This window comes from Pollicipes pollicipes, unplaced genomic scaffold (genome assembly GCF_011947565.3).
Source record: "Pollicipes pollicipes isolate AB1234 unplaced genomic scaffold, Ppol_2.1 Scaffold_7261;HRSCAF=8764_pilon_pilon_pilon, whole genome shotgun sequence".
Classification (NCBI taxonomy): Eukaryota; Metazoa; Arthropoda; class Thecostraca; order Pollicipedomorpha; family Pollicipedidae; genus Pollicipes; species Pollicipes pollicipes.
Window position 1 is genome coordinate 35,967,967 of NW_023597054.1, and position 27,450 is coordinate 35,995,416.

At 60.8% G+C, this 27,450-nt stretch overlaps 1 protein-coding gene across 1 annotated transcript in view; it reads right to left on the reverse strand.

Moving 5' to 3' along the window:
- LOC119111964 (tetratricopeptide repeat protein 28-like) overlaps positions 1-27,450 on the reverse strand; it is a 68,250-nt gene that overhangs the window by 17,267 nt on the left and 23,533 nt on the right. Inside the window, 2 exon segments of the mRNA XM_037235863.1 lie at positions 2,891-3,117; positions 8,712-8,859. Of these exon segments, the coding sequence (XP_037091758.1) occupies positions 2,891-3,117; positions 8,712-8,859 (375 nt within the window).

Below are 27,450 nucleotides of genomic sequence, written 5' to 3' on the forward strand. Positions count from 1 at the left end.
CCGCCCAGGGTGACGCAGAGCGATAATGCACGGCCGCTGCCGCTCAGCATCCGCATCTGACCCCATCCCCGGCCCGACGGGGTGCAAGGCTGGGCTCCACCCGCTGCCCTGCTCAGTGGTGCACGCGGCACCGCCAGACTCATGTGGTGCACGCGTCATCGCGCGCGCGCCGCGCCGCCGAGGCGCCGACAGCGGGGTGCGCCGACGTCGACTGAACAGACGCCGGTTGGTGCGGGGGTGGTGTTCACGCCTCGGCCGTCGCCGCCGGCACGGCAGCCGCTCAGCTGGCGGCCCGCACCAGCCCGCACGTGCCGGTGCACTGCGTAGCGCACCTCCCGATATCATCGCTGCAGTGGTATGCATTGTGATAGGGGGTGCGCCTCGCCGCCGTATGCAGCGGCGCCGGCCGGGAGCGGCGCACGTGATGTGCGTCGTGCAGAAGGCGGGGAGAAAGTCGGATTCTGCGATAACTGAGGTTGAACGAGGAATGCCGGACTATTCGTCATAATATCGGGCTGATCTCAGCAGCGTTACGCAGCGCACTTAAAATCCAAACGCATCTAACGGGAGGGAGGGCACTCTCACTGCTTGGTTGCTGGCGAAGAGCTAGGTTTAGGCAAGTAGATATTGATGATGAAATAGCCCGTGCGAGTTATTATCCCATCGTATATACAGTCCTGCAAGCTAGAGAGCAGCTCCTAACTGAAAACAACGGAGAGCAGCAGCGAAGAGGAGACGACGGAGAGCAGCGGCGGAGAGGAGACAACGGAGAGCAGCGGCCCATCTCGGCTCCCACACGCGGAGACGGTGTGGGAGCCGAGGCCCATGGTTTCGTGCTCCCTCAGCGACCGCTCGCACACGCGCTACACTGATCGGAGCCGGCGGCCGGCCCAGATGGTGGGATAGCCGCAGCGGGACGCAATAGGAGGGTCACACCTCAGCCGCGGCCGGCGCCGCCAGCGGCCGTCAACGGTCCGGTGGCCGCCGCCGGCCGGCAGGGCCGCGTGGCCGGCAGCACGGCCTGGTGGCGTCTCTCGGTGGCGAGGCGACAGCGCGCTCCTTTCTGCCACGTCAAAACAGCTCTTTGTGATTCTAGTGGCGAGGTCGTGGCCTGGAGGAGACGACAGACCGCCACTTTTGTGCTGACAAGCAACTGGCCGGACTGATAAGCTCAACTGGACAGTTCAGCTCATTTTGGATGACGTCTGCACCGTCAGTGTTTGATGCAATACACATATATTTTGAGGAAAGTTACACTCAAACATTTAACAAAGCCCTCAAGAATTGCTCAATGGTTGTATGCCTGCTCGTGCTTAGCTGAGTCAGCCATTGTTCGGTCAAGTCGCATGAAGGCTGCATGAGAAAAATGCCAAGTTAGCCCCTTTTTTGATCGCGTCTAGAGTAGAATCACGCGGCAGCTCACGAAACCCCTAAATCCCATGCATTCCGCTCTCAGGGTAGTCGTAGTGCGAGCAAATGAAATGCGTTGCCATGTTGCCTTCAGCTGACCGAAAGTCATGAGCAGTCGAAGTTGAGGAGGCGACAAAGTGAGCAAGGGGAGAGCGAGAAAGAGAAAGAGCAAGAGAGCAAGAGCGAGAGCGAGAGCGAGAGCGAGAGCGAGAGCGAGAGCGAGAGAGAGAGAGAGAGAGATGAGAGAGAGAGAGAGAGAGAGAGAGAGAGAGAGAGAGAGAGAGAGAGAGAGAGAGAGGAGAGAGAGAGAGAGAGAGAGAGAGAGAGAGAGAGAGAGAGAGAGAGAGAGAGAGAGAGAGAGAGAGAGAGAGAGAGAGAGAGAGAGAGAGAGAGAGAGAGAGAGAGAGAGAGAGAGAGAGAGAGAGAGAGAGAGAGAGAGAGAGAGAGAGAGAGAGAGAGACAGAGACAGAGACAGAGACAGAGAGGGAGAGAGAGACCCAGGGCGCGAGCACGCCCAGAGAGGACACGTGTGCGAGGAGAAAACGCATGTATCTCTGTTGATGGCATTGGCCCTCATTATCTGAGGTATGCGATGCATCACAACCTCCCATTATTTTCCGTTTAGAGACCGTGTGTCTCTGGTAGGTCAAATAGCGCCCAAGCCACCAGCGCGGCCCCGCTTTCACCGCTTGACATCACGTTTCATAATCTAATTGTTCTAAATAGCCTTCAGGGCAAGCATGTTAGACCCTAAATAACCTTAGGCACTTACGTCTTAGGCTCTAAATAATTTTTCTGCGCGAGCATTCTAGGTCCTAAATAGCTTGCGGTGCCTGCGCTTTAGCCTCTAAATAACACTCAGCCCTAGAATTTTATACTCTGAAAAGCCTCCGTCACGAGGCTTTAGGCAATAAATGCCCTCCGGCACTAGTGTGTTTGGCTCTATATAAACTTCGACGGAAGCTTTTTAGACTCTGGATAACCTAGAGCGCGGGCGTTTCATACTTCTCATAAGCTTAGGTGCAAGCGTTTTACCTTCGGAATAGTCTACGGCGCGAGCGTTTAGGCTATAAATAGCGCCCGGCACAGGCATTTTAGCTCTGGATAACGCTGGGCGCGAGCGTTTTAGGCTCTAACTAACCTCCAGCGCGGGCGTTTTAGGCTACAACGCATCGCGCACGCCGGCGTTCGCCAAAAATGTAGATTATCCAGACCAGACTTGGTTATGCCGCATAAGTTGGCATTGCTGCCGTGCGCCGGCCGATTCCAGGAACGTGCGCGCGGAATGTATGCTACGACAGGTCGTTGGCGGTGAACAGGGCGCAGTCAGACGTCAGATGCCCGAGAATGGCGGGCCGCGAGGAGTCTTCCCGCGTCGGCACAGGCAGCCACCGGTAACGTTCAAAGCACTTTCGAACGCTGAGCGCCGGACAGCTCACCGAGCGGCCGGCGTCGCTGCCACCAGATGCGCCGCACTGACCTTGTCGAGCGAGTTCATGGCCCAGTAGGCGGAGGAGAGAGCCGAGAAGACGCTGCCGCGCAGCTTCAGACTGCACGTGCCGATCTTGAGCGCCGACTCGAGCACCACCCCGGCAGCGCTGTACTTGCCGGCGGCCAGCAGCTCCTGGCCGATGACGGAGATGATGACGAACGGCGACATGTCGAGCCGCATCGCCTGCAGCTGCCGGTACGTCGGCTCCAGCGTGGCTGCCGGACGGAGCGGGTCAAGGTCAGGTCACACGAGGGGCCAGCACGGCGGCACAACTCAGCGAAAAGATTGATTCCATCGCTGGTCGCGCTGAAGGCCAGGTGATGGATTCTCGGCTTCAGAACACAAAACTTGGAGTGATATGCATTTACCAGGCTCGTTTCTCAGGGCAGCATCTATCGGCCGATAGATCTTATATGAACCATTCAGCGAAACAATCGCTAGCCACCTTTGTTCATCTAGCACAGTCCTCATTTACGGTACAAAACTAATGCGCTATCTTCAGCAGGAACACGCATTCAGTATTTCTTAGAGCGAACCTGATATAAAAATAGCATAGGCAAGCCAGCTGAAAATAGCAATCAAAGCGAGGAAAACCTGTTGTGCTGAATCAGCGATCCAATTACAGCTACATGCCGGCAGGAGGGGCTCTTTTTCCTCCTGCCACGGCCAAATTTACTGCGAATAGCCAAACGCCGGTTACATTATCATAATGTCACATAACTCAGCGTCCGGGAAGCGACGGTTAATTTGGACCCGTCCGCCCACTCCGACATCGCGGGCCGCACTTCCAATGAGTGGCCGCACACCAGTTCGCGCTCCGTCCGACAACGCGCCGACGCCGCCGCCCTCTGCCGCACCCGGCGGCAGGCGGCCGAGGGTCTTCGGAGCCCCGTCGCCGTCCTCCCCGGACGCGGCCAGGGTCCCCCCAGCCGATCTCTGCGGAGAGAGAGCACGGCACGGCAAGGGACCCCGGCGGATCCTGAGTCAGGTGGCTGGCTGAAGCGGTGCCAGACCACTAAAGGCTCGACGCACACCTCTCCAGACGGGGCGACGGGGTCCCAGAAAATCAGCGCGGTCGTGTTTTAGGGAAGACCTGGCGAGATCTGGATCACTCCGTTTTGGAGGGGGGGGGGGGGGGGGCGAAGCTAATGCTCGAAAATACCGCAGCGCAGAAGCAGGCAGGCTCCTCTCGGAAGCACAGAACTCGATTCGTGCATATCGAAGGCAATGGAACTAAGTCAGCCGCATGTCCCGCTGCATATCTGCCAGTGGGTCCGTTCACCCAGTATGTCCTGTCGGGCGGTGTCAAACGGTGAAAAGGGAGGCCTATCCGGGCCGAGACTTGTCTGGCCGCAACCCAGTCGGGCGGGACCCGTCCAAGTCTGTCCGAGCTGCAGGTGGGACCCGTTCCAACCGGCCGCGGCGCCGCCGGGTGGGACCTGTCCGAGCCCCGGGTGAGTCTCGTCCAGGTCTGTCCGAGCCCCGGCCGGGTCCGTCCAGGCTGGCCGTGGCGCCGCCGGATGAGACCTGTCCGAACCCCGGGTGAGTCTCGTCCGAGTCTGTCCGAGCCCCGGCCGGGCCCGTCCAGGCCGGCCGCCGCCCCTCGTCGCTGTCCAGCGCCGATCACGATCAATGCCATCGGGCTGGGTTTACAGCCCACATAACACATCAGTTCATTAGTGTGGCGGGTCGTCATGGCGACGCCTGTCAGCTGGTGTCAGTGACCTGGTGGCCCGGGGAGCGCCGGCCACGACTGAAGCGAGCAGACCACCGGGACTAGTGATTCACCGTCTCCTGCCCCCTCCCCCTCCACTGGCTGCCTGCTGGCTCGTAAAGCTAAACTCAGCGACGGCATAAGAGATGGACGTCCGTTATCTCAAACGATGGGCCGATCCCAGTAAATTACACGGCCGAACTCGACTTTGAAATGCTGGGCTGCTCAAAAGCTATCCCCCCCGGGCCCTGCACGTGCGTTTGAATCCTGGCTTGCTTATCATGCTGAAGCGTCCATCTCACTGAGTTCGGTTGCCAGGTAGCGCTAAAACGTTCATGACGCGTCCGTTATCCTAGCAGGCCTCACTGAACCACGGACACTCACGCATCTAGTGCGGGATTGGAGCTCTACGATTCCCTCAGCTGCGGAGATTGTGCCGTCGTCTGCCTCTTACCCTGGTAGGGAGGGCGGGTACCGCGGGAGATCGAGCTCTGTTCTTGTGGCTTCCCAAACGTGCAGTTTGACGAATGCGCGATCGGCAACTCTGCTCAATCATTCAGCCATTTTCTTGTGATGTGTATCCTCTAGCCTGAGTTCTCGTTTGAATCAAATGTTTTAATTTTAACTCACAACCACACATTCCCTCGGCGTACATCGCAGCTCAGCATTGTTTGTGTGACGGCAAGGCGCCGTCGCCTGCTCCTCCGACGTGGCAAAGTTATCGTTGCACCTTGACTGCGTACGGCTTCTCCGCCGTCAGCGCGGTGCCCTCCACCACAAATGATCGTTAACATCCGCGTCCGGCGCTGCCGCAGCCTCTGTAGCGCCATCGTTGTTATTACACGCACGTAGCTGCATCACAACATAATGGCCTACGCGCCGGGCGGCGATTAATGGCGACGGGCTGCGAGCAGGCCGGCGGAGAGCGGCCCCGCGCGCCGCCAAAACACCGCTGCGACGCCGCCCAGCCGCCGCGTGACGGCCGCGGCCAGAGGCCCACTCGTCCGTCCCGTCGGGTCGTTAGCGCCGACGGCGCATCAGTCGCCGCCGATCGGAGGCGAAAGTGGCGCAGTAATGGCCCGGCCAACTGGCAAAAACGCGTCGGTGGCGGACGGCGTCCGCTGCAGGAGCGGCGCCCCGCCCGCGCGCGTCGGGTTTCCGCAGCCGGCGTCTCCGTGGCCGCGCCGATAGTCAGGCCGCCTCATTACACGGCCCGGCCGGCTGGAGGCGTCCTAAATGCCATCAGTTAGACATTGTCATCGCGTCGAATGCAATTACTCCGCCGACAAAAACGGGTAATGCTCTTTTGATGGGTGTTGTGTCAGCGGCGAGTTAATGGCCCGTCCGAAGCCGCCGCGGCGTTCATATGCAAATGGCTCCGGTCGTCCGGGGCGCGCCGGCTCGCGCGGCATCGCCGTCCGCCCGGACCGCGGGCGCGATCTCGCCCACCCCGCGCCGCGCCACGTGACGCCACGCGACGCCGCGTGACGCCACGTGACGCCGCGTGGTGCCGACGTGGCGCTGCACGCCGCCGGCCGGCGCCAGAACAAAGCGTCGGGCGCCGTGTTTACTGCGGTGTTTACCGCCCCGCCGTTCCGATTGGACGTCCGATAGCTTTGGAGCGAGCTCAACAGTGCCATTACAATGCCGGTAGATCCGCCGGTCACGTACAAGCACACGTGCCATCAGTCTCGTCACCCGGATGGCACCCAATAGGGGGCCTTCAACGTCATGCAGAATGTACTATAGTCAACGCAAACGCTAGGAAAGCTGAAGCACTTGCCGCACATCGAGTTGATGCTGTTTGGTTCCAAATATCATGGAAACTGGCTGGATGAAACGAAAGCAATTGGCCACTCTCACTGGAAAGTTCACATTAAAGCGACACTGTGCGTGAGCGCAGGTGAGACTGCCGCTATATCTTGGGGTAATTTCTTGTAGTAAAATGTACGTTTTTAGCTCTGCTGAGTCATCCAAAAGAGATTCTAGGACAATCAAAGATTGTGTCGCACAAAGGGTTTGCAATTACATTTTCCCGCAAGGCGCAGAAAATGACAGTAGCAAAACATCTGCTTGTTATGCGACAAACCACGAATAGCTGGAAACTCATCGTTTTCGAAGCGTGCTTTGCCTGTAACGCTGCGGACTGTTGCCATAGTTACAGTATAACCACGCGGCAATCGCCTCCTATTGGGCCTGTGCAAAGCGACGACACACAGGACTACTACAGCTTAGAGACGAGACTGTGGCTTAGAGGGAGATACCATATGAATCATGAGGGCATACCACGACTTTATCCGTGCATCTCTCAAAACGAGCTTTTGGCGGCGCCATCTCTTTAAGGCGATTTGCGGTTTTCAGATCCAGCGCGCCTTCACGAATGACGTCAAGGAAGGGGCATCGATTCCGCCGCAATCCATGCCAGCCAGTCAGAATGCTCGAGTGCTCAGTTCTGTGAACGTAGTGTACACTCGACATACATAAATGTGCTGTTGGTAGAGCTCACAAATTGGGCGGCGTGTCACTGTATGAGGTTCGACATGCTTCGGTGACATCTCTGGATTCAACATGCATAACAGTCAATGCTAGCACGCACCCGAGTGGCCGGGTAAATACCCTTCGTTCGGGTGGGGGCCAATTTGACCAGGCTGAAATCTCAAACGCTAAGAGAGCTATTGACACCAAATTCACCGGGTGTGTTGGCCTTGGGGCGTATTGGGCTGTATGGAACTCACCTGTGTCAAACTTCACGGCTCCTAGGTTAAGAACTTGGTGTCAGATAAGGTGAAACAAAGTCAAACTCCGATTGGCGTCTAAAGCGCCACCAGAACCTAGGGACTTGTTCTAAGAAAACGGTCACTGGTGTTTATCGAAGGTCAATAACCTTGCTATACCTTTTGCAGGCCATGGTGACCAAAATCAAACAAGACTGCTTTGAGTTTTGCATTTGCATAAGCGCCAAAGATTACGCTAGGCAGTATGTTCCTACAAAAAATGTTAACCTAGGTCATTTTAGGTCAGTGACCTATGCTGACGTTTAATAAGTTCATGAAAGATGTATAATACGGCTCTTGTTTTCAACAAATTCCAAATGAGTATCATAATCTATCCCATACAACCAAATCCAGGATAATAAAACAGGTTGGTCTTAACCTAAGTGTGACCTTTACACCTGACCCTAGGTCAATAGAATTTGCCTATTCAACTGTCATGCTGCCTAAGAAACTATTCCAGAGATGTATGGCCTCGTCTAACTCTCTGATGCTGCATCAGATTGAGCGATTCCCTAGACGTTGTTTGCCGAATCCATAGCCAAATTTTCCCTGCCGTAGGTCAGTTTCCTTACAAACTACATCTATTTTTTGTGCTAAGCGATCTGCTATTTCACTTTCTACAGCTATGCAGAATTTGACACGGCTACGCCGCGTCGTTCGGAAACCACTCTGGAGAGACCTTCGGGGGGATGTGGGTGTCTAATTTATTCCCACCCGAGCGCTCGTAAATAACCGTTCATAACCCAATACCATGCACAAAACTAGTCACATTTTCCTTGTGCAAATGTTCTGAAAGTTCCATTAAAGTAATAACGCAACTAAAACTGTTCCAAGAAAAACAGTGGTTCCATAAACATACCAAGAAAAGCAATCCAAAAGGAATAATAGCGATTGGGGTAAGCTGGCTCCGCTGCCTGCTCAGCTGAGCACGACTGTGTAGAAGGAGAACATGGTACGATTTCTTATCACCGGCTGGGTCTCTCTGGTTCTGTTCTAGCTGACTTCCGCACACCGATCAACATAAACATCTCGACCTGTGGGGCCGCCGGCTGACACTGACGTTCCGTCTGCGGGCGCACAGCGGGCGCAGCAGCTACCTCTGCGGGCGCACAGCGGGCGCAGCACCTACTTCTGCGAGGGCACAGCGGGCACAGCAACTGCCTCTGATGGCGCACAGCGGTTGCAGCACCTGCCTCTGAGGGCGCACAGCGGGCGCAGCACCTGCCTCTGAGGGCGCACAGCGGGCGCAGCAGCTACCTCCGAGGGCGCACAGCGGGCGCAGCACCTGCCTCTGGGGGCGCAGAGCGGGCGCAGCACCTACCTCTGAGCGGTGACTTCATGGCGGCCTCCACCAGGCCGGCCAGCAGCTGCATCGACTTGGGGTCCTGGGCCAGACCCTGGCTGAAGGCGGCCAACGCTTCACCATGTCGGCTCATGCACTGCAGCGCTACGCCTTGCCGGTAGTACGCCTGGGAACGGGAGGGGCGGGTCAGGCGGATGCCAGGGCTGCTGGGGCGGCGGCAGCGGGCTCGCGCCCACTGAGCGACGGTAGTTCACTTGAGAGCTAGATCAGTCAGTTAGTCAGAGGGCGATACGGCTTGGCTGTTGCTTGGCCAAACGGTGAAACAGCGTAGTTCTTTGCGAGTTGTATTCCGATGGGTAAATCAGTTTTGCTTGTCTGCTGTCCTACTCGGATCTTGCTGGGCCCATTTCGGGTAAAGCAAATCACAGAAATGAGGACAGCAGGTGGTAGGATTATCAAAATGATATGGGCGGCATGCTAGTATTCTATAAATACACCTCAGCGTGATTAAGGGCACACCAGCTTGATTGATGACACGGTGCCATTCATACATCAACCGTCGCCTCAAGTTTTTACAAGATGTCAGGTTCTTATGCTACAGTTGTCTTTGCCGGTAGTTATTTTAGCCTTTGAAGCGTTTTCGAAGTAAGTAGCCCGTAACAAGGCATCGGTGACACACATCTGGACAACGAGCTGTTGTTTTACATTTAAGTACAACGATGGAAAAATCGATGACGAGAAAACATTTTTCATAAAAATCCCTGTTTTGTGTTCCTACGAGTGGTATCACTGGAAGTCTGGTGACACCATTAATGGAACACAGATTCTGTACGTTTTCGAAGCCCATAGATCTGTGACCCGAATGGGTAACTAGGCCTAGCTCCTCCCCTCCCCCCAAAAAACCAGCGAGGCCAGTTTTTGATCGCCTGCGCCGCACGTTACATTTATATTCAAACCATTGATTAGCCAGCAATGAGGTTACACGTACTTGAAGCTACCCACGCAGGCCGGCCAGGCAAGCCAGCTCGGCTCAGTGCGTGAGCCTCGGTCTCGTGTCGGTCCCTATCAAGTTGGTATCGAGTCCGTCCACACTGAGGGCGATTAGGGGGGATGGCTGCCGACTGTAGCTGACCGCCCCGCACAGTAGCCGGCGGTGGCCGCCGCCCTGCCGGCCGGCATGGATCAGCTGGACCGACCGGCGCGACACTGGGGCCAGGCTGGCCGCGGGACGGCGCGCCGCCCGGCCAGTGGACGCCGCAGCACGATCAAGCGGCTCTGTGGCTCAGCCTCACGGCCGCGCCGGACGTCCGACGTCGGACGCCGGACGTCCGAGTGGCACCGCGTGGCGGCCGAGTGGACGTGGGCGGGTGGCGCCGCCGTATCGCCGCCCCCATCGCCGCGCGGCACGACGGTCGGATACTGATAAGCCGGCGCTGCGGCCAGGATGGAGGGCGTCACGAACGTTAGATTAGTAAGATCATGAACGCCAACGCAGACGCCGGTCACCGCACAGGTCACCCGGTGCCTCCACCCACAACACGGGCCTCTGGCGCCCGACATACGTGACCAGCTCGCGTCAGTGAGAGCGCCTCGCCCACCAAGCTAACCCAAACCCCGGTCCCGTGCCCGCGGACCAGGCCTAAGCGTCGTGTGCTCGCTTTCCTGCACTTTCCCTTGCCATCTGGAGAAGAAGCAGGCCATTTCCGAGCCGCGCGGGGGCCGGCGCTGTCCTGGAGAGGGCGCCAGGCCTGCGGCTGCAGGCGCAGAGAGCCCACTGCAGCGTGATTGCCGCGCCAGGACCGGTGCACGCCGAACAAAGTTTAAATTGCCACCCGGCGCGCCGGGGGCCAGTAGGCCAGCCATTTGCCTGTCTGGATGTTTAATAATTTCAGGGTCGATTGCTTCTGTATGGAGAGGAGCGCTGTGGGCCAGGTATGCCATTAGCCAGGGCTGCGCTCTCTGGGTGCTGCGGCGAGATTGGAGGAGTCGGAAGGCCGGAGGCGGCGCTCGGTCGTCACCGGGAGGCATCCGCTCGCCGGCCGACGGCTGACGTCGGCGCCCAGTCATCGGTGCCGTTTCAGTGGTCGGCGGCGGGAGCGGACCGGCGGCAGGCTCGACACAGCCGGAACGGCATCGGTGTCGCAAGCTTTCTAAACGGCTCAGGTCGGGGACGCAAGGGCCGGCGGCCTCGCGCCAAGTGACAGGCATGTTTGCGTCTGGTGGCTGTGATGCCACCGTCAAAGAATTCTGGGTACGTGGCGGCAGTGCGCAGCTGGCCGGGGTGCGGTCATAAGTGGCCATGATCAGTGACGGACGATATTCTTCAAGATGAGTGGTTTGTTTGCTAACTTTCTTGATGGCGAGGCAGGGCTTTGTTGACAACGCTCCAGTGGAATGGTTCCAGTGCCAAATCCGCCAGGGGTTTGATACGTAAGCAACTAGGAAAATGCTCAAATTTATCACAGCATTTTAAGAAAAGCACGGTGTGGGGGGGGGCGGTGTGATATACTAGAATTCCCCGTTTTCCTCACAGAAAATGAATTTCGCCAAATGTTGTGCCATCTTGCGGTTATCAGCCAAAGCCAACCTATCGGAGTCCCAGGGACGCTGTAGCGCAGTTGAAAGAGCGCTCGTCTCACGACCGCCAGATGCGATATATGGACACCGTTCCTGGCCGGCAGTTCTACCGATCCCAGTAGAAATCGGAGGGCGGGATTTCGACGCCGAATCACCTGAGCTTTTGAATGTGCCTTAAGCACCAATAACAACACCGTTCAGCAGTGCAGCTCCCCTAACGTCTTGCTCTCTGAGAGCTACTTCCGCACGCCCGGTCGCCGACCGCCGGCGAAAGGACCCGGCCGCGCCGCCGAGAGAGTGACCCGAGAAAGTCCCGACCGCCTCCGTGAGAAATCACCGGCCGCACCGGGCCGGCTGGGCGTGTCGGCCCGGCTGGCACCCCAGCGAGGTCAGGCGCCGGGCAGCGGGGCCGGACGGCACCGCGCGCGGACCCGGCCCGGCCGCAGTAGCCTGTCCTCCTGCGCCGAGAACAGGCTGAGGGATAGCGCGACACGCCGACAATGGCAAGCGCAGCGGGTGACGCGGCGCCAGGCGAGGGACGCCACACCGGCGCCGGCAGCCGGGCCGGCGGGCGCGCCTCTCCAGGCCCGGGCGGCCGGATCCGGTGACGCCCCACCCCCTGCCGCGCACTCCACCTGATCCAGCTGGGCCCGGCGCCGGCGCGCTGACACATTCCTGAGATGCCGGTCACAGGCGGCCGGCCGTGCCGCAGCCTTGAGAGGCTGCGGCAGGGCCGGGGCAGCCAGGCGGCGCTCGTTTTTCAGCGGCGCGGCCCGTGGACGCCGTCGGCTGAGAGCCGACCGGCCGGGCGCCCGCCCGCCCCTCCGACAAGCCTATAATCAGCGGGCGGCGGGGTGCCAGCGGGCCCGTGCACGCGCGCGCCCCGCCGCGCCGCCCACCGCCCGCCGGCCACAACTCGGCCATCACAAAGACGCACGGCGCACCGGCCGCTCCACCGGGCGCAGGTCAGGTGCGAGTGGTCTCCGCGGTGGCAGAACGGTGGATGGCGCAGTTGTGAGGTCAGTGGACGGCGGATTGCCAGCAGTTGGCATACGCTTGTGCGGGTTAGATTGGTGGCAACCAGCAAGCGCGCTAACGAAGACAGTTGGCCGAAAAGGAAAGCGCATAGCGGGACAGGGGGATGTATAGCGACAGAAGATAATGAAATGGAGAAGGGATATACAGAAGATATGTGATCCACATTGTGGGTAAGAACATTAAGTTAAAAACCCAACCCCAAGGCGCGTTAGCTTAAGGCTGCAAGACAGGAGATGAAGTGAGAGTACAATGGAGGACAGAGGGAAGGGCGTTGGTAGAAAGGTTTTTCATAGTTCCAAAATAAAGAGGTAGTAAAAGAAAAGACCGAGACCAAAGGACCGAAAGAGGGAGAGAGAGAAAAGAGAGAGAGAGAGAGAGAGAGAGGAGAGAGAGAGAAGAGAGAGAGAGAGAGAGAGAGAGAAGAGAGAGAGAGAGAGAGAGAGAGAGAGAGGAGAGAGAGAGAGAGAGAGGAGAGAGAGAGAGAGAGAGAGAGAGAGAGAGGAGAGAGAGAGAGAGAGAGAGAGAGAGAGAGAGAGAGAGAGAGATAGAGAGAGAGAGAGAGAGAGAGAGAGAGAGAGAGAGAGAGAGAGAGAGAGAGAGAGTGAAGAAGAGATAGAGAATGAGCATTGCTGGCTTGTTATACTGTCGGACTGACCCCGGCGGCCCTAACAAGCGCACCAAATGAGGAGCGGCCGCAGGGCCCGCCAGTTAGCCGGCTTCCAGTCAGTTATTAAGCCGCCAGCTCTGCTGCGTCCGAGAAACAACACGACGCACCGCTGGCGGCGCGCTAACAGCAGCCTCACGGATCCACAAACACCTGACGTCAGCCGGGTTGCGTAAGGTCGCCAGATGGCGAACTCCCTCCACGGCCGTTGTTGTAGCTCGGCCTCGACGGCGGCTTAAGCTTGTCACATCCCAGGCAGCGTCAGCACTTGGCGCTGTTGTTCAGCGTAAGGAGCGTGATGACTGATCTGACGACTAATGACCGTCCACTGGAGTGGCATTAGCCTGAAGGAGTGGATCTGACGCCGGGGGATCATTTCAGCGGCCGATCAGCCGGGCTGAGCCGCGCCCGTCCGGATGACACTACTGGTGCCCGTCGGCCGACGTTAACAGCCCTGTGGTGCAGCGAACACGGCCCGCGGCGCATTCCGGCTGAACCAGTTTTGAAATGGCGGCCAATGAGCCTCGTCACTCGCCCCCCTCAGGGGGATGACACGTCACTCGCTGCTCCCGAGGGGGATGACACGTCGGGCCTCACTCAGAGAGTGTGGTGAGGGGGGGACTGTCGAGGTTTGTCAAAGTGTACCTGTCAAGCACCGGTATTTACTGAAACGATTAAAGGCAGACATTGTCGGTGGTATGTAGGAAGTTAGCGTAGATGGCGCAAAACAAGCGTGATTATGTGTACGAGATGTGAGGTTAAAATTTAAGTGTGCATCTCCAAACAGGAAATGTGAAATTCAAAACACAAACCGAAGCCAATTATATACCTATCGACATGGAAATTGAGCCACGGTATTTCTTGACTGGCTGTAGGCTACAGCGACTAAAGGTCGTTCAAAATTTAACCTTGAACTCTGTACCTTGAAGTAACAGCGCCACCAAGGTGTATGTTTTGGCGTTGTGCATTTTGCGGCACAACACCAGTTCTACAGATACATACGGAGATATACATAGCTCGTGCACGCGTTTGTATTCGCGTGAGTACGCGTTAAGGTTAGGCGTGATAACATGTAACCAACTGACGAGTAAGCCATACGCCAGCCAGCCAGCCGTTGACGCAGAAGCGCAGAGATATGAAAACGCGCGGCATTGCATTGAAATAGACACCCAAGCCACCAGATCTCTCTATGGATGTTAAAAAGATGAAACGAGGACAAAATGGCAGCATCAGCCCATTAAACAGCACGCACGTACAGTGGTCTTCAATTGTGATTTATATTGTGACCCACTTAGATTTCATTTCTCAACTTCTTTCTCTGTGCAGCCCATCGCTGGCGCCACGGACCGAGCACAAACAGATCTATAATTGAGCCCCCGCGGGATTTGTGTACATCGGACACGTGCTATTTTCAAACATTTATCACGACCATGGCCGGTAAGTGGCATGATCCAGCGCCGCTGTCGGGCAGCGGACCGTGCTACCATTAGGGCGTTCCATTGTTCCACGAGGGCCCGGCGCCGCCGCGTGTGCGGCCGTCGTAGGACGCGTCCACCGCCGCGCCGCGCCGCACCGTGCCGCGCCGGCGGTGCCCCGTGTTTGTCGCCGGCCACAGCGCCCATTCCAGCCGGCCGGGCCGGCGGCCGGGCCCGACGGACCGCGCGGCCGGCCGGGCGGCTGTCGTTTGGAAAACAGCCGGCGGCACTGCCGTGAGTCAGCCTGATGTCCGTCACCGGGCCGGAGAGGCGCCCGACGCGACCCCGCCCGGCCCACCGCCGCCGGATTAATCAGCCGGACACTAATGACCCCCCTGGCCGGTCGGCCGGGCGCGGTCCGGGCCCGCCCGCCGCAGCGGCCCGCGTCCGGCACAACAACCCGAGAGCTTTCACGCAGCGGCTAGGGCGGCCGCGCCATCACCGTATCGGAGAACGTTCTCAGAACAGCAGACCTTAACGGACCAGAAGCCATTATTCAGGAGTCTGTTCGCCATCGAAGACCAACGGGCCAAGCAGCGGAAAATAGCCGGAGCTGTTGGCGAAGCCGTCATCACCGCCGGCCAGAGCACGCAATAAGCCGACGGCACTCTGGCCACGCCTATACTCCAGGCCGTCGCCATCCGTGCTTCGCCTAATGGCCGACACGTCGCCAGTGACCCGGGAGAAAGGAACCGACTCCGACACACCAGAGGCAGGGTCCGACAGGCCGGCCAGCCCACCGCACACCGAGATACTGCGGAGAAAGGGCCTCCAATGGCAAGCTGTTGTGGCCGGTGCTGGCCGCGCGCCTGGCCGAGACCGCACGGAAGCACCGGACGCGGCGCTGCCACCGTAGGCGCCGCCGCTGGCGCAGCTGGCCGACTCAGGACCACGGCCTGCTCGGCAGGGCGGTCGGTGGTCCCGTCCCTGTCCACACACGGCGCCGTCCAAGGTTCTGGCCAAATGTCAAGCAGGCACATTGTGAAGCAGCCCCCGTCACGCACGCAAAGCAGCGATGAACGACTGCGCGCAGGAGTGAACGACGGCGCAGTGGCAACTTCGCATGAAGACCACGCAAGGTGAAGGATACGCCCGACGATAAGCGAGCCGTGGGCCAGAAATCGGCCATTCGCGACCGGCTGTTAGACGATGTTACACTGACAGGCTCGACGCCGATCAACGTGAAAGCAGGGCATAGGACGAAAAGGCACAAATCACCCCCCCCCCCCGCACACTGTGACAACGGCGAAGCACCGCCGTGGTCGCACCCATCGCGGCGGTTGTCTGACCCGTGTGCAGGTCTGCAGGTAGGTCTGCCTGCACAGCACGCCCTAGCGGCAGTGAGGCAGGCTGCACGTCCGCCTGGCGGGCTTCGGGCTCCACGCTGACGCCAGCCGCCCGCACGTGAAGGGTGACGCGCCACTCGTCCCGCTGGTCGGAGGCGGCGCAGAGGCGGCGGTGACGGCGGCGGCGGCGCCGCCGCTCGGCCGCACAATGGCTGGCGTCGGGCGGACGGCCGACAGCCGACCGGTGACGATTTGTCCCCGTCTCCGCGACAGGCCGCGCATGCAGATGGTGCCGCACGGCCGGCATTGTATGCTGATTGCGGCGCCGAAGCTGGGCGGCACATTCCGGCCGGCAGGCGCATCCACCGGCGGAAGGCGGGCCCGCCGCCGCCGCCGCTGCAGCCGCGCGTGGAGCGCGCCGGCCTGGCCACCCACCCCGGACTCCGGTGATGCGTGCTGGCTAGCGTCGCAGTCTCCGGCGTTAGGGTCTTGTGAGCGCCTGCTGTCGCCGTTTCCCGGCGGTGGGCTGATGGCACTGTATATTCATGAATCGGTAGCTAGTGCAGACCGAGATCGCACGCCTGCACCTTTCAGTGTGTTACTTAAAGGTTTGGGTTTCTTCGTATGGCTGACGTTAACGACCGACTTTCAAGCCGAATAGTTTGCCTTCCACTCAATTTACCTATCCGCCACAAGTAAAGTGAGGGCGGAGAGCGCAAACACAATGTCTCATTGTTACGACTGGATACGACTGGATGCTTATACCAGATGGAAATGCACTTATTTTAAACTTAAAAGCTGTGCATAAACCCAAAAAACAACTTCATAAGCTTTCCCAACACCACGATAGCATTTCGATGAAGTCGTCGATGCCATCCACGTCGCTTTCGTATTGAGGGATGTTGTGAGTTCAGCCTGTCCAAACTGCTGAGCAGGCCAGCAGCGGCATGGCATAATGATCGGGAATACTATCTGATGTCAGGCCATGCTCGAGCACTGGAGCAGACTTGGTCGTCGTTGTCCAGGCAAACAATGGCCGGCCGGCATCCCTGCATCGTGCCACCGGCCAATTGAGTCGCCGAAACGAACCCTGGCCACAAAAAAGCTACTCGTTTGACTAAGTAGCACTGGAGCTGTTTGCGAGCAAAAAGAGTCAGCGACGTTTCTTTCACGGCCGCTGCCGGGTGCGCCATGCCACTCGGCCACACAGTAAATATCGCCGGCGACCCCTGCCTGACAGGGGTCAACTGACAATTACATCTCGGCGCGTGCAATTAGCCGCCCCGCTCCTGAAGAATGCGCCCGTAATTAGTCCGCGGGGCGGTGCCTTGTAATTTCCGCGCGGCGTGCTGCAGCGACGACGACGCTGCGGCTCCGTCGGCCGGTGTCGGTCACCACCGAGCCCGCTATTTATTGGTGGGAGCCGCCGCCGCGCCGACCGGCCGGAATGCCGCGCGGGGCCAAGCCGCCGCTCCCGCTGACTTTCGCTCGCCGGCCGCGCCGGGGCGCTCTTTTGTGGCGGCGCTCACGCCTCGGCAGGCCTTTACGGCCGCCCTATACAGCGCCCAGCCCGATTTCACGCCCCATCATTCGCGCTCGGCGCCGGGCTGCTCGGATGTACGCTACCGCGGCGCGTTCGCCACCGCGCCGAGCGTTTTTACGCGGCTCAGACGTGCGCGCGGCCGGCCGGCGGCGGGCGCCCGCGAGCACGACCGCGCGGTCCCGGGACGTGCCGGGCGGACACGACCGCGGCGGCTGGCGGACCACCGCCGGTCGCGGCCTTCCAACAATGGACCATCGCCGATCGGGTGGCGTTTTTGCCGCGCTACGGCGGCGCCGCGGCCTGACCGCGCGGGGCCATTACAGGGGCGGCCGACGCTGCACCGGCCATCATTTCGGCCCATTATACAACTGCGATGCCGACCGGCGCCACTTTTTCCGGCGGTTTTTACGCCGCCCGGACAATGGCAGATAACGCCATAAAAGGAAATGACTGTCCGGGCGGAGCACTTGCTGATTGTCGGAAATCGGATCCATGGACGATGGACGCGAGCGGCGAGCAGTCGCCCGGGCAGCGCCAGCGGCTGATGACGCGGTCTGGCCGGGACGGGCGGCAGCAGTCGCCCGGGCAGCGCCAGCGGCTGATGACGCGGTCTGGCCGGAACGGGCGGCAGCTGGCGACCGCGGCAGCGCCGATAGGACAGAGTGCCCCCGCTGATAACGCCGTGACAGGGCGTTCAGATCGGTCAGCACTAGCCACGCCCTCTGTGATAGCGCTCCTGGGGTCCTAGAACAACGCCCTATGCGCCACACGAAACATCCAAGGGTGTAGGGGAGCTGAAACGAATCATGGGAAAATGTGCAGTACGGTTGTGCGACTGAAAGGAAGAGTACAAGGCATGACCAACGAAAAAAGTCTGGGGATTTGTGAGATATCATTAGTACACGACCACAAAGCTGGTATGTTTTCTTGAAAGCATTGTGGTGAGAATTACTGACCACTTTGAACCGCCGTGGACAGAATTACGCTTCGCCCCTCATGGATGCAAACCTCACAAGCGCATTCCGCGTCAAGATGGCACTTGAGAGATCAGACAGTGGGATGGGCAGCTGTCCGGCCGTGTCCCAGTCTCACTCGGACAGTGCTTAGTCATGGGAGCTCTCTCCAGCCACCGGCTCTGGGACTGGCATTCAGGCGACTGTCAGACTCACAGACCTGAGAGACTAAGGCAGACCACGACAGCCAGGACCCGACGCCACCATGCGTCTGTTGTTCATCTCCAGAGGAAAGCCGCGCCCATTTAATATGGCGCCCTGTTCTGGTGACGGTGTTTTTCATCCAGGACGGCAGCCCCAGACCGCCACCGGTTGTTTCTGTCTTCGGACGGTGGTCCTCGCCCCGGGCCAGTGACCCTCGTCAGGGACGAGCGGTACTTGTCAGGGAGCGTGGACCCTCGTCAGGAAGCGGCGGCCGCTGTTCCTCGTCCGGGGATGGTGGTCCCTCGTCGACCCGGCCACCAGGGTCGGGTCGATAGCATCGGCGCGAGGGCCGGCAGCGGCCCATCCGGCCATCTCGGCCGGCCTAATTAAGATCTGTCATGCAGGCGGCATCAGCGGGCGCCCGCGGCCGGCCCAGGGCGCGATACACGCCGATACGGCGCACGCAACACCGCGCCGCCGTCGCCGCTATCGGCGCCGCCTGCATAATGTCGTGATGAGCGACGGAGGGCGGCGGCGGCGGCCCGCTCTCGCCGGCCGCCGGGCGGGGTGGCGCTGTCAGCCCGGCTGACGCGGACAAGCGCCGACGTCGCGGCGCGGACGGCGCAGGTGTCAGGTACCGTAGGTGGCGTGCGTGCGCGGCCGCCTCCCGCCCGCCGGTACCGTTGGCCGTGCTATCGGCACGGTCGGGCGAGCGCCGGGCAGGGTGGGTAATGAACTGGAGCCGGGCTTAGCCGGGGCCGGTGGCTGGTGCCCAGTCGGCTAGAGATCGCGTCCAGCCCGCAGAAACAACACTCTGCCTGCTCGGTCTTGGGCATGGGCGCGCTCATGCGCGCCACTGACCTTTGAGAAATTAAAACACGCACCATATGTCATTGAATCTCACATGTGGCTCTCTCACCTGTAAATTTCACATTTCCAACAGTCTGCCAGGTAAGCAATCCCGTGAGCGCATCGCCAGGAGTGCACCATCATTGCCATCCGCAAGAGGGGAATCGCCGTTGCCGACAGCACCGCTCCCGAAGCTGGCCACTGGGGTCCCAACTCCGCCCTACCTCAGGACAGCACCAGGCGGCTACTGGAATTCCGCCGACGCCGCCGAGGCCGCCAGGATTGTCGAAGCCACGGTACCGCTGGGGACCACCGAGAACCGCCGCGGACCGCCAGCATCGCAAGAACCGCCAGGACCGCCGGGGACCGCCGGGGACCGCCGGGGCCGCCGAGACCGCCGGGACCGCCGGCACTGCTGGAGCCGCCAGGACCGCGGGGATCACCGGGACCGCAAGGACCGCCGGGACCGCCGGGGCCCGACCTTTTTGACGTGGGCAGTCCCCGCCGCCCTCCGGGTAGCAACACAGGACGTCATGACACCCCGGGGAGGTGATGTGTTACCCGAGCGCGCGAGTCCGAACCGCCAGTACACGCGGCCTGGTAAGCGAGAACGCTTAAGCCGAGCATACCGGGCTGCGCCTGTCGATGCTTTATAGGGGTCAAAAAAGACCCTTCCCAAAAATATTGAGGCCGTCGAGGCAACCATAGTCCTGGACCTTTTGTGGGCGTTCTGCCCATGCCACTCCATTGGAATAATGTCGTACCCTGGCATTATTTGGTGCCGGGCACCACCCCAAAATGCAATTTTTTTTACCGTGACGAGGGTCGGGGTCACGGAGTGATAGGAGAGGACCTGATACGCGAGTGTAGGCTGTGTAAAGATCAGCACGAGTGCGGAATATCGCAGGCGAGCACGGAGCAGTTTTAACTGCTGAACGTGCGGAGGCATACCTGAGCCTTGGACTCTGAGCTCTGCGCCTTCTTGCCGCCGCGGTCCAGGAGCGCCGAGTCACTCTGTGCACAGATGCTATCCTGTTCCACGTCCACGGTCTTCTTGCGCAGAATGCCGCGCACCGGCAACACGCCGTAGTCGCTCGCTACACTACGAGACATGGCGGCAGTGGCCCGGTCCTGTCAGCTCCGGTGCCAGCCGCGCCCCGGCCCCGCACGCGAGCCCATCGGGGCTCGTCGTCACAGCACCACTGCCGCGCGCACGCCGCCGCGTCACCGCCCGTCGCGCGCCGCGTGGAGCGCGCGCCAGCCGGTGCTGCCCACTCCAGCGCCCGTACAAGTCTCCGGCGGCCAGCGCGCGCGCCGGCCGGCCGTGTGCCGCGCCGCGCATTCCAGCACGGCTGGTCCGCCGGCGGCGCTCCGCCGCTCTGCCCGGCGTCGCCGCTCTGCCCGGCGCGCGGCCACGCAGTGGCCGGCGCGGGTACGCCACGTGGGGCGCAGTGGGGGCGCCGCCGGACACCTCCGGCCGTAAACAGGACGGCTGAACGGAGGGCCGGGCGGTTAGATCGCACAAACCGTGCTGTCGTTCTCGGTCGTGCCGCCGGGCCGCTGATGGGCAATGGCGGGCTCCACTCGTGCCAAGAGCACCAGGCGACACGCAGGGGAGTGGACCGCGGTCGGCAGTGACATGCTGTCAGCCGACGTCGAATTCACCAGCCAAATTCGACAAGGTGTGGCGACTGCACCGATCGGTGCCTGTGCTGCTATGACGGACGGCATGCGACGTGAAATGCGCTGACGTTCACGGCCGACCCATTGCCGACCTGCGCTACCTTTAACAGCCAACACAGCGGTGTCAGCGGGCGGCGGCGCCCGGCGGCGGCGGCGGCGGCGGCCGCATGGTAATCCACCAGCGCGCCGATGGGCCATGCTGGGCCGATTGACCCCAAAAGAGCGGCACGGCCGGGCACGCCGCGACGTCCGCCGTCAGGCGCCCGTCCGACCGGCGCCGGCTCCCGGCGTCTGCTGGTCAGTCGGTCGCGTCGCGGCGGTACCGACAGGAGACCGACTCGACAGCCATCCGGCGATCCTGTGCGTGCGCACGACATCCGACGAGGCCTCTCAGCCCGACCCGACCGGAGCGGCACGCAACTAAGCCCAGCGCGCTCGGCCGCCAGGCCGCATCTGCATATATTTTCAATTATTCTCCTGTATTTGTAATGAACTCAGCCGGCCCTGTCATTATGGGTCGTCCAGAATCGAAGGAATCGGCGTCGAGCGGCGCACCGCGACTCAAGGTCCGACGCCGAGCCGGGCGATCGTTAGGCCATGCCGGTGTCGCTGTCGCAGCCACGAATCGCCAGTCACCGTCGCGAGGTTTCCGTGCCGGCCACGGGTCATCTGTCATGCCGCCAGGCTTTCTGTCATGACAATGCCAACTGATGTCGTAAGGAGGGCCGCGCACAAATCCGGAGTTCCCTGCCACAACCAAGATTATATTGTCATTGCTAGCAGTTGTCCGCACGGGCTGCCAGCCGCAAGATTCAGCCGCGGTAGCATGTCTCCACGGGCGTATGAACATTGGCCCGCTCAGTCTGGCCAGCCCTGCATTGGCTCAGGGGACCCAATTTGGACCCAAGTTTATCCTTTATTCTGTGGTGATGCATGAAATGAATGAACACTTAAAAGAGCTACAACCTCGACTTTGTGCAATGCTCGCGCTCATGTCCCACCTGCCACAGACAAGATAAAGCCAGAGTGCTATAGACAGAAGTACGATGTCACCTTCGGGATTCCCAGCTCATAATAAGGAACACCGCACGGCCCCTTCCACTGCACGCAGTAACGAGCCCATCTCACTGCACACAGTAACGAGCCCCTCTCACTTCACGCAGTAACGAACCCCTCTCACTGCACGTAGTAACGAGTCCCTCCTACCGCTCAGAGCTCCTGGCAAAGCCCGGAGTGCTTTCAATCAAGTGTTGCCTGTCAGGGATCGGCCGCCGGACGGCGGCGGGCGGCGGAGGTTCTGGGAGTGGCTGGAAGACCGGACCCCACTGACTGACTGCTCGGCGGACAGCTCACCACGTCTGACGCGCCTCTCCCGGAGCACGGTCGGGCACCGGACGGCGGCGGAGGCGGCGGCGGCGGCGGCGGCGGCGGCGACGGCGGTGACGGCCGTCCCGACCGTCGGCCGGCCGGCGCCGCCGCTCCGATCACGGCCCGCCGCCTCCTGACGGCCACCGAGGCCCGCCAGCGACGCTCTCCGGCTGCCCGGCTGCCTGGCTGCCCGGCTGTCCGGCCGTCCGGCCCCGGACGCGGCGTCGTGTCCGGGCCGGCGACTCGTGTGCCGGCCTGGGTGCTGGAGTCACGCAGCCGCCCCCGACGGCCGTCGCCTGTCGCTGCCATCCGAGGTGACACGGAGCGCAGGCCCACGTCGGGCTGTCAGGAATGTGACCGCAGTGGAGGCGACGCCGTAGCCTGGATGGAATGCGGTGCAGTGCACGCGAAGCAACGGACCCGAATGCGAGCGCGAGCGGCTGTGCTGCCATCTGTCGATCAGCAGAGGAACCGCTGCAGGCGCCGGAGCCGTCCGGTGGGTTTGATCGATTCATTCCAAGTTTATCGGATGCACGCCGACACCGATACATCAATCCAGGTGATCATACAAGCGGAAGCCGGCGCTGCAGGCACCGTTCGGTGGTTGGTTCAGACTGCACGCCACGTGAATCAGGTCATTCCAGCTGGATTCTCCGGATGCGCTGCGGATGAGCGAGCCAGCCCAATTATCGCAGTCATTCCTCCCTCCTGACCGTCCCACCTCTAAATACTGCTCCGATGGAGCGCATCAACGACCTCAGCACACCTAACCATCCTCCAGCCTGCTGCGCTACCGCGCTGCGTACGCACTGACCACAGAGACCCTCGCCGTCGGCGACGGATCTCTGCGCGCTCTCGGCGGCCAGCGCTCTACGGGTGGTACCCACGGCGTTGATGCAGGCACGCAGCCGAGCCGTCTCTGCCGTGGCCCGCCGAAAGCCGTGGTCTGGCCAGTGTTAACCGCATAGTTGCACGGGCTTAGTCACGTGGGACGTGCTGTAACACGGAGCGAGATTGTGATTCGACATGAGAATTTGTCGGCGCTGCGCTGAGCCGATTAGGCGGGCCATATATCGGCGACGACAGCTGGCTCGCATGACACCGACACCTGCGACACATCCCGTATGCATGAAGCCGGGATTCAGTGCCCGTCCAGGCCCTACACAGACCCTCGCAGATCGCGCGACATGGAGCTTCATCGGCCGCTCCAAATAGGGTTGCAACACCTGGCTGAAAAGAACGCAGCCCGATATAAGCAGCCATTGTGGCAGCTGAGCTGCGGCTGTGCCGTTGGGCTGCGGCAATCGGCGGCCGCAGACGGCAGCCGGCCCTGCCCGAACCAAGCAAGGCCCTACCCGAGCCGAGCACAGCTTGCCCGAGCCGAGCACGGCCTTGCCCGAACCAAGCAAGGCCCTACCCGAGCCGAGCACAGCTTGCCCGAGCCGAGCACGGCCCTGCCCGAGCCGAGCACGGCCCTACCCGAGCCGAGCACAGCTTGCCCGAGCCGAGCACGGCCCTGCCCGAGCCGAGCACGGCCCTGCCCGAGCCGAACATGGCCCTGCCTGACCTGAGCACGGCCTTGCCCGAACCAGGCACGGCTTACCCGAACTGACCACGGCCCTGCCGGACCCGAGCGCGGCCTTGCTCGAACCGAGCACGCCCCGCGCTCACACCGGCCGCCGCCCCAGCTCGCCGGCCGGCAGTGCGGCCGCTGCGTCCGCCGCCGCTCGCTCGTCAGCGCACTGGCGTCGGCGCGGAGACAGGGACGCCCGACCGACACGGGTGTGACGGCCTGGCAGCGGCACGCGTGGACAGGGGCGTCGGCAGTAGCAGCGGCGCGCGTGGACAGGGGACGTCGGCAGTAGCAGCGGCACGTCGTGGACAGGGACGTCGGCAGCGGCAGCGGTACGCATGGGCAGCGGCGTCGGCAGTAGCAGCGGTACGCGTGGGCAGGGGCGTCGGCAGTAGCAGCGGTACGCGTGGGCAGGGGCGTCGGCAGTAGGAGCGGTAGGCCCATTTCAGAATGTTATGTAAATCAACGAGGGGAGCCTGGGAGTACGCAGTTATGGCTGCAGGAAGCCTCGACTGGTGTATACGGACTGCAATTTCTCGTAAATCTATAGCACAGCACAGAAGAAAGCAAACCATTGGCCATCTACGCCTTCCCCTCTTTTCTGAAGTCGGTGCTCGCCTTTTGGCGCCATTTGGTGACTCTCGGCGCCCGATTGGGCGGCGCCCAGTCGAATGCTGACTAGTCCGCACCGGCCACGACGCCTCAGCACCGACATACGCGGCGCTGGCTGCTCGCGGCGACCGCGTTTGAAGTTGGCAATGGCGGGGTCACGACCCCAGGGTGCGGGCTGACCTCGGCGAGTTGGCTGACCGAGGGTGACCGGACGACAGCAGGCCGGGCCGCGCCTCAGGCTGTCAGCGGCGGGGGGACGGGGTGGGGGCGGACGGACTCTGCTGGGGCGCCGGCCGATGTCGGACTACCCGGCAGCCGGGTGCCGCGCCGGGCTGGGACGGCGGCAGGCCTGCCGTGCGGCTCACTGGCGCCGCAGTCACACGGGGTCAGGGCAGCCGGATGTTTCAGCGCTCAGGAGTGGCGGCCGGCCCTCACGCTGCATGCCGATGCATTCATCGATTTTATGACACTCCTCCGACCGCCTGGGAGGAAACGTTCGGTGTCCAGCTTGATAGGTAGTAATCTTGTTAATTTGATATCACCTGAGGTTTTAATGGACGGCTTTAATGGATCATTCAGCTCGTTGCGCTTGACAAAAAGTGGTACGGTGTAGGTTTTTCTATATCATTTTGGTGCGCTTGAACCATGGGGTACAAACACGAATGCTGGCTTGCAGGCACTTGCAACTCCGAGATTTTTTTACGTGGCTGTGATGTGTCTGAACGTACACCAGCAACATAAATTCCTCGGCCCATCATGGTTGAATGGGACAGATAAATACACCGAACTGCGAACGCTATTTTCCGAAGAGGGAAGGCGTAAAAACAGCCGTAGAGACCGCCATAAGTTTCAGTAGCCACCGACGAATCGCAAGTGTAATATGGTGGGATCTACATCATCCGCCTTGGTTTCCTCCGATGCGGTAAGCGTCTACTTCCGGCCTAGCGGGATCGTATTCAATATAGAAGCGTCAAGCTGACAAGAAAAGACGTGCAAGCGCATTAAAACACGGCCAAAAAACGTTTCAGCGGGTGCTTACCGAGTGATCAAGTTGTCCAGCCTCTGATAATATAGCGTGCATTCGTGTACAGAAGGTGTTCAGAAAGTCATCATCCAGCTCGGTCAGGATTTGACAATCTTCTAATCGAATCTAATCGAATCTTCTAATCTAAGGCGCTTATGCTGACAAAAAATGTTCTCCTGCATAGTTTTGCGATGTTTAACATAAAAGAGATGGAAAAATGGCAATAATGGAAGTTGTATTGACCGGATTAGCTAAACTTTCCGATAGTTGTATTTTTTTAGACAGCAAGCGTTCTCCATGACTATAAGTTAAATTATCAGCTATTTGTGGTGCAAGGCCAACGCTCAGGGCGCCGAGAAGCACAATACTGTGCTGAAGGGACGGGGTTTACTCCACGTCCAAGAACTCACTACAACGCCGTAATTTGTCCACAATGGGTCGGGAAGTTCACTTGCGCAAAACGCCACAGAACTGCCATGTGTGAGACTGACGGCCGGTGAAACGGGGGCCCGCGCGGGGCGCGACTGCCGGCCGCCGCGTGCTGTCACGCGCAACCTGCGGCGCACGGCGGGACAAAGCCAGGCTGATGGCCGTCATTAGGGAGGGGTGCGACGGGAGGGAGGCCGCCCTCGCCAGGCCGGCGTACCGCCTCGGAGGCCTGCTCACGCCGCAGAGCAGAGCGGGGAAGAAAGGGGGAGAGGAGGGAGAGGGCAGGTCAGGAGGAGCGAGGAGGAGACGAAGAGAGAGAGAGAGAGAGAGAGTGAGAGAGAGAGAGAGAGAGAGAGAGAGAGAGAGAGAGAGAGAGAGAGAGAGAGAGAGAGAGAGAGAGAGAGAGAGAGAGAGAGAGAGAGAGAGAGAGAGAGAGAGAGAGAGAGAGAGAGAGAGAGAGAGAGAGAGAGAGAGAGAGAGAGAGAGAGAGAGAGAGAGAGAGAGAGAGAGAGAGAGAGAGAGAGAGAGAGAGAGAGAGAGGCGAGAGCTGTGTGTTGGCGGCTTGCAGGCGTCGCCGCGCCCCCAGCATACCGGCGTGCCGGATGATCGCTAAAAAGGTGCTGCTTTCAAGTGGCGATGGTGCGCAGGTATGCAGCCAATCACGACCCGTGCAAGTCACGGCGTCTGATGCGACGCGCGGCGCGGCGCGGCCGTCCAGCCCGCCAGCCCGGCCCTGGCCGCCGCTTCATTCAGGTGGAGGTGCCGGCAGCGGCGGCGGCAGGCGCAGCGTGCACGGGCGGTCCACAGAAGCGCCACCACTGCAGCGCCGCCGGCGGCGCGGCGCCGGCCCCTGCAGCCGGCCCGCTCCGCTCACATTATGCATGGAACACTCACCCACCCAAGGTCTCCGGGATAATAGAATATAATGAATGGGTGCAGGAGAGCGGGCGAGTATTGACAGGAGGCGCAGCGGCGGCGCGGTTCGGCCGGCCGGCGAGCGCCTCCGCTCCGCTTTGTCGGCCCGGCTCGCCGTCCGTCGGCTCACCACAGCGCGAAGCCAGCCAGGCCCCACGGTCACGCAATCCATCAAAACCGGCCCAGCCATTATGAATCCCTCGGTAATTGCCGCTGTGTCATTGAGATAAAATTGCCGCCCGTGAAAGACAGGATGGGGGTTGATCTGTGCGCGGGTAACGACTGGGCTTCGATGCGAGAACGATGCGGGCCGCCGACCGCCGCGCCGCGCTCGCGGCTCCTCGGGCGCGATTTCACGCGGCGCCTCGCTTCAACAGGGTCGGCATTCCGGGGCGGTTTTACCGCGGCGCAGACGGCGCCGAGCGGGGCGCCACCACAGAGCGGCAGAGCCGAACGGGGCGCCGCCACAGAGCGGCACAGAGCCCACCGGGGCGCCGCCACAGAACGGCACAGAGCCGACCGGGGCGCCGCCACCGAGCTGCAGAGTCGAGCGCGTTGCCTCCA